This window comes from Leptodactylus fuscus, chromosome 11, assembly GCF_031893055.1.
Source record: "Leptodactylus fuscus isolate aLepFus1 chromosome 11, aLepFus1.hap2, whole genome shotgun sequence".
In the NCBI taxonomy this organism is placed as follows: Eukaryota; Metazoa; Chordata; class Amphibia; order Anura; family Leptodactylidae; genus Leptodactylus; species Leptodactylus fuscus.
In genome coordinates, this window is record NC_134275.1 from 58362160 (window position 1) to 58377775 (window position 15616).

At 42.2% G+C, this 15616-nt stretch overlaps 1 protein-coding gene across 1 annotated transcript in view; it reads right to left on the minus strand.

Annotated features, from left to right (window-relative positions):
• The window catches only part of LOC142184425 (connector enhancer of kinase suppressor of ras 2-like), a 193780-nt gene that overhangs the window by 115268 nt on the left and 62896 nt on the right, over positions 1-15616 (minus strand). Inside the window, exon 2 of the mRNA XM_075259286.1 lies at positions 5728-5891. Within this exon, the coding sequence (XP_075115387.1) occupies positions 5728-5891 (164 nt within the window). The remainder of the gene's footprint in view (positions 1-5727; positions 5892-15616) is intronic.

Genomic DNA, 15616 nt, shown 5'->3' on the forward strand with positions numbered 1-15616 from the left:
CTCCTATATACAAGAATATAACTACTATAATACTGCTCCTATGTACAAGGATATAACTACTATAATACTACCTCCTATGTACAAGAATATAACTACTATAATACTGCTCCTATGTACAAGAATATAACTACTATAATACTGCCCCTATGTACAAGAATATAACTACTATAATACTGCTACTATGTACAAGAATATAACTACTATAATACTGTCTCCTATGTACAAGAATATAACTACTATAATACTGCTCCTATGTACAAGAATATAACTACAATAATACTGCTCGTATGTTCAAGAATATATAGCTACTATAATACTGCTCCTATGTACAAGAATATAACTACTATAATACTGTCTCCTATGTACAAGAATATAACTACTATAATACTGCTCCTATGTACAAGAATATAAGTACTATAATACTACTCCTATGTACAAGAATATAACTACTATAATACTGCTCCTATGTACAAGAATATAACTACTATAATACTACCTCCTACGTACAAGATATAACTACTATAATACTGCTCCTATGTACAAGAATATAACTACTATAATACTGCTCCTATGTACAAGAATATAACTATTATAATACTGTTCTCTTCTTGAAGGAATATAACTATTATTGGATTGTGGGAAGAATATGCAAATCTGACTTCCATGATGTAATTAGGAAGACAGAGTCTCAGTCAAACACACCCATAGAGGGCGCTCCCTTTAACATCATGCCGACCTGAGAGCCCTTTGTTTGCAATGATGTTGGGATTATACCAGATATAGTCTTCTCAGCCAAGGACAGCCGTTTTGATGTATTTGCATCTCATCAGCTTGCGAAGACTGATCTGGCAGAGGTGAGAGGCTTAGACAGGGTTAAGGGGATATCACCACTGCATAGGGAGAGCCCACCATATAGGTGTGTGGAGTCTGCAAAGGAACATGGGAAGAATATGCAAATCTGACTTCCATGATGTAATTAGGATGTCAGTGCCTCAAGTTGGATTGCACATATATGTTCCTTTAAACTAAAGCCTATGGGAAGTGTCAGTCTTCACAGTCATTCTGGCATTCTATTCTAGAGACTGGAAGAACAGGAGGAGATTGTGGAAGAACAAATTGTGTCACTCCTTGTATCAGGCAGGAATACAATTTGTTCTTTGCTCCATTATCAGATAGATTGTCCTCATTGTTCACAGAACATGCAGAGGGCGACACTGATGATATTCGGGTCACTTCCCAGCCCTGTAGGACTAAACACCTCATGTTGTCATGGTGTCACCCTTCACCATTGACTTGTTACTGATGTCACAGACGGAGCAGCATGTGATTCTTCCACAGATGAGACAAGTGTTGCTGCAGAACTTTCCTGCAGTGATATCTATGTAAAGATGAAGGTAACTATTACATTGTGACGCACAACGGTGTCTATACAGCCCATACTTAATATACAGTGTTATTACACCTGAATAGCTGATGTGATGCCGGGCTGTGCCATGAGACAGGGGGCGGGGGGCAGAATGTCACAGTCAGAGCAGAAGATGGTAATTATATCGAGGGGAGAGGAGGCAATTACTAAAGAGAAGAAACCTCAAATACAGAAGCAATAATCCAGAAAATATACAAATCATAATCCAGAATATATTGAATGGAAAATCCAGAAGTTTCCTATCTGATATAGTATACTGTGACAGACAGTATTATGTGTGTACTCAGGATCAGTACAGGATAAGTAATGTAATGTACACAGTGACTACACTAGCAGAATAGTGAGTGCAGCTCTGGAGTATAATACAGGATGTAACTCAGGATCAGTACAGGATAAGTAATGTAATGTATGTACACAGTGACTGTACCAGCAGAATAGTGAGCACAGCTCTGGAGTATAATACAGGATGTAACTCAGGATCAGTACAGGATAAGTAATGTAATGTATGTACACAGTGACTGCACCAGCAGAATAGTGAGCGCAGCTCTGGAGTATAATACAGGATGTAACTCAGGATCAGTACAGGATAAGTAATGTATGTACACAGTGACTGTACCAGCAGACTAGTGAGTGCAGCTCTGGAGTATAATACAGGATGTAACTCAGGATCAGTACAGGATAAGTAATGTATGTACACAGTGACTGTACCAGCAGAATACTGAGTGCAGCTCTGGAGTAAAATACAGGATGTAACTCAGGATCAGTACAGGATAAGTAATGTAATGTATGTACACAGTGACTGTACCAGCAGAATAGTGAGTGCAGCTCTGGAGTATAATACAGGATGTAACTCAGGATCAGTACAGGATAAGTAATGTATGTACACAGTGACTGTACCAGCAGAATACTGAGTGCAGCTCTGGAGTAAAATACAGGATGTAACTCAGGATCAGTACAGGATAAGTAATGTAATGTATGTACACAGTGACTGTACCAACAGAATAGTGAGCACAGCTCTGGAGTATAATACAGGATGTAACTCAGGATCAGTACAGGATAAGTAATGTAATGTATGTACACAGTGACTGTACCAGCATAATAGTGAGTGCAGCTCTGGAGTATAATACAGGATATAACTCAGGACCAGTACAGGATAAGTAATGTAATGTATGTACACAGTGACTATACCAGCAGAATAGTGAGTGCAGCTCTGGAGTATAATACAGGATTACTTCCAATGGGTATAAGGGGTGTTAGAGCTCACTTTCAGCTTCTTGGTGCATAAATGGAACAATAGTGAAGACTGACATCTACACAGGCAGAGCAGTAAGGGATATGGATTATGTCTTACATGATAATAAGTTTTATGTACAATCCCCAGCAGGTGACCGCTCAGCATCCTCCACATGCTCCAGTGCCCAGTATATTATATTTGTGCCCTCGCACATTACTCTCTGTGGTTTTTGTAAAATTTGATGGACTTTATATGGTAAGATCACAGTTTGTCCACCCCATGATCTCCGTCTGCTCCTCCACATTGACTGGTCAATGTTCTAAGTGTTCGCCATTTGCAGAATTGCGTGGCATTAGTGATAAGTAGGATCGGCGCCTGCAGCCTCCTCTCCCCAGACCTCAGCTCTCAGTTGTAAATGATTTATTGTATGCAATGGCCATGGGTTCCTGCAGTCCAGAATAATAGTGGCACAAAGGCGAACAGATGGAGCTGCTGGAGACGCGACGCCACTCAACGCAGGGCTCCGAGCAAGGATTTAACTCCTTCAGGCCATGGCCAATGGCTTAAAGGGGTTTTAACATCAAGACATTGCGAAGATGCAGCAGAAAGTAGAGAGAGATTAGTACAAAGTTATTTGATGCCTCTTGATCTTGATCTAGGCTTTGAAGACCCATCAATAAAATATGGTCGTCCAAACTGGTCAATCTCTGTTACAAATTTTCCTTGACCCCATTGAGAAAGGATATATCACCAAACTTTCCAATGTCTATGATCAGCGACACAATCGTCCCTTGGCACTCACTGTGATGGTCACTTTGTAACATCCATCATACCATGTATCATCTAGTACAAGATGCACCTCCTCAACATGTCCTCTTATTTCAAGTTTGTAAAAATGTATTCACTCAAAATAATATGCATGATCTGATTCTGGGTAAGTTGAGTGACAACTCAGATGGATGTTATTAATTCTCCTGTGATTAATGATCTATGCTGTCGCATAGTGAAAGTAATGATTATGATCGCTTGCAATCCCACTCCTGACCACATGGTGTGCTGTCATGTGAATAAACAGTGCTTTGTTACTTGTAATACCAGGTCTGACCACATGGTGTGCTGTCATGTGAATAAACAGTGCTGTATTACTTGTAATACTAGGTCTGAACACATGACGTGCTGAGCTGATATGTGAATGAACAGTGCTAGATTACTTGTAATACCAGGCTTGACCACATGGTGTGCTGTTATGTGATGAAAGCAGTGATTGCTTAAATTACAACTCCTGACAACTTGATGCATGGTTAGGGTGTGTTATTATGTGATAAAAAATATTGATAGTCACTACTTGTCATACCAGTCTTGATCACATGGTAGGTTGTTTTTTTTTTGTTTTTTTTTATTAGAAAAGCATTGATGATTGTTACTTGTAATACCGCTCTTGACCATATGGTGCGCTAAAAGTATTTTTAATCATTATTTGTAATATCACTCCTGACCATATGTTGTGCGAAAAGTATTGCTAATTTTTACTTGTAATACCACTCCTGACCATATGGTGTGCTGTTATGTGATATAAGTACTGATAATCGTTAGCTGTAATACCTCTCCTGACCAAATGGTGTGCTGTTAGGTGGAGTCTTGTCTGAGAGGAGGTAATACCAGGACATAACCCCCAATGTGACTTTTAGTACATTTTCTCATCTTCTATTCTATTCTGTATGTATGAATGCATAAAAACACAAAGAAAAGAAAGACACTCCTCCCCAGTCTTATCATCTCCATCTGCACTGACCATGGTCACTACCATCAGACCTCAGCGCCGGCCCTCAGGGGCCGAAATGACTTGTGTCCTTTTTATCCCCGGAACTTCTCCGATTACAGTGATTTTCTGATAATTGACACCCAGTCTGATTTGTAGAGGAGAATCGTATCCGGGCTCCGGACGCGGCTCCACTTCCTGCGTGTCATGTTCGTAGCGGCTGACTGACCGAGACGCAGCTAAATTACATGTCTAATATTATCCTATAAATAAAACTGCAAGCACAGCCGCCTAAAAATAGCAGAGCACAAGATCCACGTCTCGTCCTGAAAGACCTTGGCGAATACGAGCGACTACTACGAACTGTGATGACATTGTTATATGGCGTCCGGAGAATGAAGAAGATATGGGAGCAGGAGTGGAATATAATGCAGGGATATCGGCTGAAGTCACCTGACATACAATGTCATATTTACATAATACTACTACCCCCATCATGACCATAATATAATTCTAGCAACTCTGCACATAGAGGGATACAACCCCCAACATGACCCGAGCACCGTACATGACCATAATACAATCCTATTATACTCTATAGAGCACTACAACCCCCAACATGAACCGACCATCACATAGGACTATAATACAATCCTATTATACTCTATAGAGCACTACAACCCCCAACATGACCCGACCACCACATAGGACTATAATACAATCCTATTATACTCTATACATAGAGCACTACAACCCCCAACATGACCTGACCGCAACACATGACCATAATACAATCCTATTATACTGTATACATAGAGCACTACAACCTCCAATATGACCCGACCACCACATAGGACTATAATACAATCCTATTATACTCTATAGAGCACTACAACCCCCAACATGAACCAACCACCACATAGGACTATAATACAATCCTATTATACTCTATATATAGAGCACTACAACCCCCAACATGACCCGACCGCAACACATGACCATAATACAATCCTATTATACTGTATACATAGAGCACTACAACCTCCAATATGACCTGACCACCGGACATGACCATAATACAATTCTATTATAGTCTATAGAGCACTACAACCCCCAGTATCAGGCTGCACATGGGCTCCAGGTTACAGGGAGGACAACTCTTTTCCTCATCGCAGTTTTCTGCAGTTATCAGCCTCTTGTCAGGTAGTCAGAGTTACACATGAGCCTCTATGAAGACCCTCATCAGACCCCTGACCTTCCCCCGTTGGCCCACACTCACACAAGATGCATGGGGTTGGTGCTGCTTACCAGGGCACAGAGTAGGTCCACTGCCTCCAGAATGAGCTCCTGGTGCCCAATGCGGGTGACGCCCAGCTCCTCCAGCTCCTGGTGGGTGATGTGCAGAAGTTGTTCCCCGTTGATCTTTTCCCTCTCAAAGTTTTTGATATATTGCTGCAAACAGTCATCCAACCCTGAAAAAAGCAAATGTGCATCATCATCATCAATATTATCATCAGCATCAGCATTATTAGCATGATCTTCACCAACGTCATCATCATCAATATTATTGTCATCATCCTCATCAACATTATCATTACTGAAGGGAAGCAAAACCAGTTATGCAGAAAACCATCACACAATCATCTGTGTGTGAATACAAGTCAGGCTAGGCTCACATCTGCGTCGGTTGTCACAGCCCCGCCCCCTGTGACTGACATCACTGATATAATATAATGACGTGATCAGACATGAGATCCGCACACCTTATACTACAGTACAGCTATCCATCTATTACTACTGACAACCACCTGTATATATCATGTCTGAGCGGTTGTCACAGCCCCGCCCCTTGTTACTGACAACCACCTGTATATATCATGTCTGAGAGGTTGTCACAGCCCCGCCCCCTGTTACTGACAACCACCTGTATATATCATGTCTGAGAGGTTGTCACAGCTCCGCCCCCGTTACTGACATGTTGATAATATAATATTTTGGCTACATACATTGGGATATCTTAGTCTGTAAATATTATATTCAGTGTCACCCAGCTTTCCCAGAAATGTGTTACTAGAATTGTGGCACATATTCGGGGGTCTCTAGTTTGGGGTGCAGTGGGGTGGGGATTCTTGTATGTTTAGAAGAATCTGAAGTAAATTTTAATTATTTGATTATAAATTGATAGAAATTATTTGGAGATCCATAAAATCTATTCAGTAATTTAATGAAAGTTCTTGAGATGTTTTTTTGCCATCGCCATCGTGGTTCTCATGAGACGCCAAAAATCAGAATTGTGTACTGTAAAATGTCAACAGGACTCTCCAGAGCACTTCTACCTGGAGAGGGAGGAGGGAGGCGCACACTACAAATCCCAAATTAGAAGATTTAACTCTATAGATGCCATCTCCTCCTAAGCTGGTCACATGGTACAGACTGATACACTGTAACAAACAATAAGGACTGAGGCCTGGTTCACACCTGTTCATGGTTTTACGTTTAGGGGTTCGCTTGGGGACCCCCCCTCCCCAAACAGAAACCTAATCCGCATAAAAAAGGGGTTACCTGAGGAAACCTGTGGACCCCATAAACTATTATGGAGTCCGTGTGGTTTCTGCACGAAAAATGCGAGGAAAAAAAGTGGTGTTTGCAGGACTTTTCTCTCCACATTTTTCATGTAGAGAGGGGAAGGGAATGGCCTTAATGCAGACAGGTAACGGGCTTCTGCGGACCCCACAAACACCGCTATCATTATGTCCGGGGGCCAGGGGAGGCGAGGAAACATGAAAAACACTGTTACTTACCTCTCCTACGCTCCCTCAGGATTTGGGCCTGTTTGGTGATATAACAGAAGTCACACAGGCCAGGCCAGCGTCCTTATGCGTCGCAGGCTCATGTGACGTCTGGTCCAACATTGATGGCCGAAAGCACCAGGGAATGCGCCAGATCCCAGGAGAGGTAAGTAACATTGTTTTTTTTTATGTTTGTATACTCCCCTGGGTCTCCAATTATTGTACTCTGGGGTCTGAAAATCTGTAAGGAAATTGTGCATTTTTTTTTCCAGTCCCGCAAATAAAAAAAATTGAGCGCTGTGACGATATTTAAAGAGGATCTTTCATGGTTTGGGGCACAGGCAGTTCTATATACTGCTGGAAAGCCGACAGTGCGCTGAATTCAGATCTGTGCCCGAGTAAAGAGCTATCGGTCCCGGTACTGTAGCTCTTTACAGTCAGAGGGGCATTCCTGACAGTCTGTCAGGTACGTCCCTCTTCAAAGCAGCGCCTATAGCGCTGTACAGTGTGAGCGGGGAGGAACGCCCCCTCTCCTCCTGATAATACTCGTCTATGGAAGAGCACTGTGAGCAGAGGGAGGGGGCGTTCCTCCCCGCTCACACTATATAGCACTATAGGTGCTGCTTTGAAGAAGGACGTACCTGACTGACTGTCAGGAACGCCCCTCTGACTGTAAAGCGCTACAGTACCGGGACAGAAAGCTCTTTACCTGGGGTACAGATTGGGAAAGCCGACAGTGCACTGAATTCAGCGCACTGTCGGCTTTCCAGCAGTATATAGAACTGCCTGTGCCCCAAACCATGAAAGGTCCTCTTTAAAGTCTCATGTTGCTAAACAATGAACACAAGTCAAGCTTGCGCATATGCAATATACCACAGCATACGCATGACTCATGGCCACCTTATGTATTTAATTTATCTATATAATCATATATATATTGTGTAACTATATATGACTATGTATGAGTGAGTGTATTTATTATATATCTATATGGATATTTATTGTGATGGTTTATTTTCCTAATGACTGTCTGAAACATTTGCACAGTAGTGTATATAGATATATACTGATGTAGTAGAGTTAACTTCAGCAAGTGGTTAAATTGATGCAGTGTGAAAGCTTATCACAGAAGACAACAAAAAAACAATGAAAAATACTTGAAAATTGTTTTTTCAATGACTTTTATTGTTTTTTGTTGTCTTTTGGGATCAGATCTCTGACTGCAGCAGATGAATCAATTATAGAAGTTCAGGGTAACTCTGCTAAATCTGTATATATACATTTTTTTTGTCTCTGTATATCTGGGTATAATATATATATACAGTATATATATATATATATATATATATATATATTTATATATGTATATATATATATATTATACACGCGCACGCACACACATATACATATTCTACTAATATTATTAATGTGAGAGTTTGGATGTTTATTCCTCAATCACGCAAAAAAGGTTGAACAGACTTGAATGAAATTCGGCACATAGATAGATTGTAACCTCGATTAAAACATAGGTTACTTTTTATCCCTGTAAATGACGTGGCTTCACGACTGTTATGAATTTATGTTCATATAATATATTACACTGCTCTTATCTCAGCTTCTGATAAAGCCAGGGTTGTTATCTCTCTGTGTAAACACACACCTAACCCTCAGTGGATTGTGTACATGCATTTGCATATTATCTGATCTGCTCCAGACAGTGCAAACAAACTGACATGGGAAAACACCTTTAATCCAAATTGGCAGTTTGCCAATTTTCAACATGCCTGAAAAAAGAAAATCTAATTTGTTGGAAACACCGAGAGCTATGAAGGTAGCCAGAAGTCACAGAGATCTCCTCAAGCGGAGCTGAGAGGGATCATTGACGCCAACAACACACTCATTATATGGCTTCCCATCGAGCTGCTGAGATGCCGGAACAGTCATGGGCACAGCACGAGGAACGAGTTCAGCGGCAGGCCAGCTTGACAGCTGCCGAAACGCCGGAGCAGGCGGATCATCAATGTCAACAACACGCTCATTATATGGCGTCTCAGCGAGCTGCTGAGATGCCGGAACAATCACAAGCACGGTATGAGGAACAAGTTCCGCAGCCGGAAAGCTTGAGAGCTGCCGAAATGCCAGAGCAGGAAAACCATCGACGGCAGCAATTTGCTGAATATAGGCGAATCATCAATGCCAACAACAAGCAGACGAAGTTGCGGGCAGAGGCTGGTATATATATATATATATATATATATATATATATTATATATATATATATATATATATACACACAGTATATGTGTGTGTGTATAGCGCTGTAGTCCTGGCTTGGTTCCTCTTATAACCATCACCCCCTTCCTCGCACATTTACATTCTGGGGTATAGTATAAAGGCTGTGTTCATGTTTCTGTGATTCTTGTGATCGCTGCAGAAGAGATCCTGAAGGTCATGTGATTTATCACTGTCACCCGCTGCTGAGACTGATAATCATGTTGGATTAGACTGCTTCCTATTTCATACAGTACAATGCCCCTAAATGCGCCATACATCATGTGGCAGCCGCATCTCCATCTTCCTCCAGCCTGGACCATGGAGAAGAGCGCGGTGACGTCACCCCCTGATTTATGAGGAGCGCAGAGCTGCAGAGACCTGGAACCTCAGAGCAGCCAGGAAACTGTATATGTCTAGATATAATGGAGACTACTGGTCAGTAACCTGTATATATCTAGATATAATGGAGACTACTAGTCAGTAACCTGTATACATCTAGATATAATGGAGACTACTGGTCAGAAACCTGTATACATCTAGCTGTAATGGAGGCTACTAGTCAGTAACCTGTATATATCTAGATATAATGGAGACTACTGGTCAGTAACCTGTATACATCTAGATATAATGGAGACTACTAGTCAGTAACCTGTATACATCTAGATATAATGGACAGTACTAGTCAGTAACCTGTATACATCTAGATATAATGGACACTACTGGTCAGTAACCTGTATACATCTAGATATAATGGAGACTACTAGTCAGTAACCTGTATACATCTAGATATAATGGAGACTACTGGTCAGTAACCTGTATACATCTAGATATAATGGAGACTACTAGTCAGTAACCTGTATACATCTAGATATAATGGAGACTACTAGTCAGTAACCTGTATACATCTAGATATAATGGAGACTACTGGTCAATAACCTGTATACATCTAGATATAATGGAGACTACTAGTCAGTAACCTGTATATCTAGATATAATGGAGACTACTGGTCAGTAAGCTGTATACATCTAGATATAATGGAGACTACTGGTCAGTAACCTGTATACATCTAGATATAATGGAGACTACTGGTCAGAAACCTGTATACATCTAGATATAATGGAGACTACTGGTCAGTAACCTGTATACATCTAGATATAATGGAGACTACTAGTCAGTAACCTGTATACATCTAGCTGCAATGGAGGCTACTAGTCAGTAACCTGTATACATCTAGATATAATGGAGACTACTAGTCAGTAACCTGTATACATCTAGATATAATGGACAGTACTAGTCAGTAACCTGTATACATCTAGATATAATGGACACTACTGGTCAGTAACCTGTATACATCTAGATATAATGGAGACTACTAGTCAGTAACCTGTATACATCTAGATATAATGGAGACTACTGGTCAGTAACCTGTATACATCTAGATATAATGGAGACTACTAGTCAGTAACCTGTATACATCTAGATATAATGGAGACTACTAGTCAGTAACCTGTATACATCTAGATATAATGGAGACTACTGGTCAATAACCTGTATACATCTAGATATAATGGAGACTACTAGTCAGTAACCTGTATATCTAGATATAATGGAGACTACTGGTCAGTAAGCTGTATACATCTAGATATAATGGAGACTACTGGTCAGTAACCTGTATACATCTAGATATAATGGAGACTACTGGTCAGAAACCTGTATACATCTAGATATAATGGAGACTACTGGTCAGTAACCTGTATACATCTAGATATAATGGAGACTACTAGTCAGTAACCTGTATACATCTAGCTGTAATGGAGGCTACTAGTCAGTAACCTGTATACATCTAGATATAATGGAGACTACTAGTCAGTAACCTGTATACATCTAGCTGTAATGGAGGCTACTAGTCAGTAACCTGTATACATCTAGATATAATGGAGACTACTGGTCAGTAACCTGTATACATCTAGATATAATGGAGACTACTGGTCAGTAACCTGTATACATCTAGATATAATGGATAGAGATGAGCGAACAGTGTTCTATCGAACACATGTTCGATCGGATATCAGGGTGTTCGCCATGTTCGAATCGAATCGAACACCGCGTGGTAAAGTGCGCCAAAATTCGATTCCCCTCCCACCTTCCCTGGCGCCTTTTTTGCACCAATAACAGCGCAGGGGAGGTGGGACAGGAACTACGACACTGGGGGCATTGAAAAAAATTGGAAAAAGTCATTGGCTGCCGAAATCAGGTGACCTCCATTTTAGACGAATAGTGGATTTCAAATCCGGGTCATATGAGAATGTGAACTTTGTGACTAAGAGACAGGGATAGCTGTACAGGCAGGGATAGCTAGGGATAACCTTTATTTAGGGGGGAATGTTATTAAAAATAACTTTTTGGGGCTCTATCGGGTGTGTAATTGTGATTTTTGTGAGATAAACTTTTTCCCATAGGGATGCATTGGCCAGCGCTGATTGGCCGAATTCCGTACTCTGGCCAATCAGTGCTGGCCAATGCATTCTATTAGCTTGATGAAGCAGAGTGTGCACAAGGGTTCAAGCGCACCCTCGGCTCTGATGTAGGAGAGCCGAGGGTGCACTTGAACCCTTGTGCACCCTCGGCTCTGCTACATCAGAGCCGAGGGTGCGCTTGAACCCTTGTGCACACTCTGCTTCATCAAGCTAATAGAATGCATTGGCCAGCGCTGATTGGCCAATGCATTCTATTAGCCCGATGAAGTAGAGCTGAATGTGTGTGCTTAGCACACACATTCAGCTCTACTTCATCGGGCTAATAGAATGCATTGGCCAGCGCTGATTGGCCAGAGTACGGAATTCGGCCAATCAGCGCTGGCTCTGCTGGAGGAGGTGGAGTCTAAGATCGCTCCACACCAGTCTCCATTCAGGTCCGACCTTAGACTCCGCCTCCTCCAGCAGAGCCAGCGCTGATTGGCCGAATTCCGTACTCTGGCCAATCAGCACTGGCTAATGCATTGTATTGGCGTGATGAAGCAGTGCTGAATGTGTGTGCTTAACACACACATTCAGCTCTACTTCATCGGGCTAATAGAATGCATTGGCCAATCAGCGCTGGCCAATGCATTCTATTAGCGTGAACTGAGTTTGCACAGGGGTTCTAGTGCACCCTCGGCTCTGCTACATCAGATTGCTACATCTGATGTAGCAGTGCCGAGTGTGCATCAGATGTGTAGTTGAGCAAAACTGACTCAGCACTGCTAAGTCTCTGCATTCGCATAGGAATGCATTGGCCAGCCTTCGGCCAATCAGCGCTGGCTCTGCCGGAGGAGGCGGAGTCTAAGGTCGGACCTGAATGGAGACTGGTGTGGAGCGATCTTAGACTCCGCCTCCTCCAGCAGAGCCAGCGCTGATTGGTCGAGTTCCGTACTCTGGCCAATCAGCACTGGCCAATGCATTTCTATGGGGAAAAGTTAGCTTGCGAAAATCGCAAACTGACAGGGATTTCCATGAAATAAAGTGACTTTTATGCCCCCAGACATGCTTCCCCTGCTGTCCCAGTGTCATTCCAGGGTGTTGGTATCATTTCCTGGGGTGTCATAGTGGACTTGGTGACCCTCCAGACACGAATTTGGGTTTCCCCCTTAACGAGTTTATGTTCCCCATAGACTATAATGGGGTTCGAAACCCATTCGAACACTCGAACAGTGAGCGGCTGTTCGAATCGAATTTCGAACCTCGAACATTTTAGTGTTCGCTCATCTCTAATAATGGAGACTACTAGTCAGTAACCTGTATACATCTAGCTATAATGGAGACTACTGGTCAGTAACCTGTATACATCTAGATATAATGGAGACTACTGGTCAGTAACCTGTATACATCTAGATATAATGGAGACTACTGGTCAGTAACCTGTATACATCTAGATATAATGGAGACTACTGGTCAGTAACCTGTATACATCTAGCTATAATGGAGACTACTGGTCAGTAACCTGTTTACATCTAGATATAATGCCAAATTCTCTCACATTCCCATAAACTCCATCAGCCAGGACAGTCAGACAATGCCCATAATCTGAGACTCGGCCACCGGACAATGGCCAGATGAGTGGCATGGTTACACTATGATTCTACATTGTAGCAACTTCTTAACTTCATCTCCATGACAACTATATAAGTATGTGTGACTCCGCCCACATCCATCTTCTCTATCTCTCTAGACGCGGCAGGCGCACATTACCACTAATCTGACAACAGTCTTCATGCCATTGTAAGAATATCCGATCACCATCTTGTATCTCCAGCTGTATTACCCTAGTGACCTGTACCAGACACTGATGCTGAATGAGCGCCCCCTACTGTGGCGATGAGGGACAACACCTTCCTCCGGTATACTACTAGAAGTAACATCTCTTCTTCTTCGAGAATCTCCTCCTTGAAGGAGGGGACGACTTTACTTATGTCTTCCAATTAAAGAACAGAGTCCTATAAAGCAATTGAACAAGTATGGCCATGCTTATTAGGAGACCTTATAACCTCAGGAAATTCCAAATCACGTTGAGCTCTTGTTGCGCTTGGTAGGGCGCAAAAGATGAATATTGACCGAGTATGATGGGCAGCGTCCACCGGCGACGACCCTTAGGTCGGAGTATATGATGCAAAATATATTGGGGAAAGGATTCCTCAATGTATTAACCAGCCACACGCTCCCTCGGTGTAGACAAATATCGATACACGGATATGTAGACAAGAGTAGATTTATTGTAAAGGATGACGCGTTTCGGGGTATTTTTGGTACTGTATGAGTGCATGTACATGCTGATACAGCTTCAATAAGAGATCAGATAAAGGGGTGGCACACAGAGTACCAAAAATACCCTGAAGCGCGTCATCTTTTACAGTAAATCTACTCTTGTCTACATATCCGTGTATCGATATTTGTCTACAGCGAGGGAGCGCGTGGCTGGTTTATGCATTGAGGAATCCTTTTCCCTATATATTTTGCATCAATTAAAGAACAGAGAAAGCACGGCTCATCGGGACTGAGCATGAAATGGATTATCTACATCCAAAGATTCACATCAATGGACACAACTGACGTGGAAATAGGTTACACGAACGCCGGCGCTAATTCAATTACACCAAGAGAAGGCAGAGGATGTGGAAGCGTGAAGCAATGTCCCTGGCATGAGCTATTACAACTACAGGGGTCCATTGAGTAGAGGGGCCCCAATGCACAAACCATGAGGGGCCCCAGTCTTGGTTTACGCCTTCCTCACCAACACCCAATGCTTTTTTACTCCTAGTCCAGTCCTTTGCATGCAATTCAGACTTGAGCCCTTCTCATTTTGTGGAGAAGGGAGGTCTCTGGACAGGCCGAGACCTCCATGGACATGAGACTATAGTCACAGCCTGATATGTAAGGTCGCCTGCACACGACCACACTTCTTATCTGCAATTGCGGTGCAAAATACGGACACATTCTTTTCTATGGCCTGTAGTTTTTGGGCCTGTGCGTCCGGAACATATATGGATCAGAACCTATATCTGTCTGTATCTGCATTCATTTGAATATATGAGTGAAGATCACAGATGACACATGTACTGTATACCAATCTGTGTATCACCCGTGGCCCATACACTATACACAGACATGTCATAAGGCCTTACTGTACATCAAGACACAATGTTACTAGTGTAGCCGGCTGTCTGATGAAGACCACCCATAGCCATAGACCCCGTCCCCAAGGATTAAGGAAAATGACATGAACCAATCTTCTAACATTCCTACACCTCTCGTACACCCGATATCAGAGACTGGTCACTGGGATTGAACATCTTGCATATTGTACATTCTCATGTACCTAATGTTAGAAACGAAAACCCCTCACTCCTTTTCTAGCAGGGGCTTCCTAGTGTTATGTGCTCCACATCTACATGTATCTCTGTTCATCTTGAGCCTCCTGGTTCAGGAATAAAATGCCAAAGCTTTATTGAAGACTGACACACTGATCTTGTAATTAACCCTTTTTCTCCTGCTATATTTGCCATCGAAGGTTTATAGAAAGCTGGGCGTAGTAATAGGGGCCACTCTGTGATGCCCCCATTATCTGTAATTTTTGGGGTTCTCACAAGCAATCATTCATG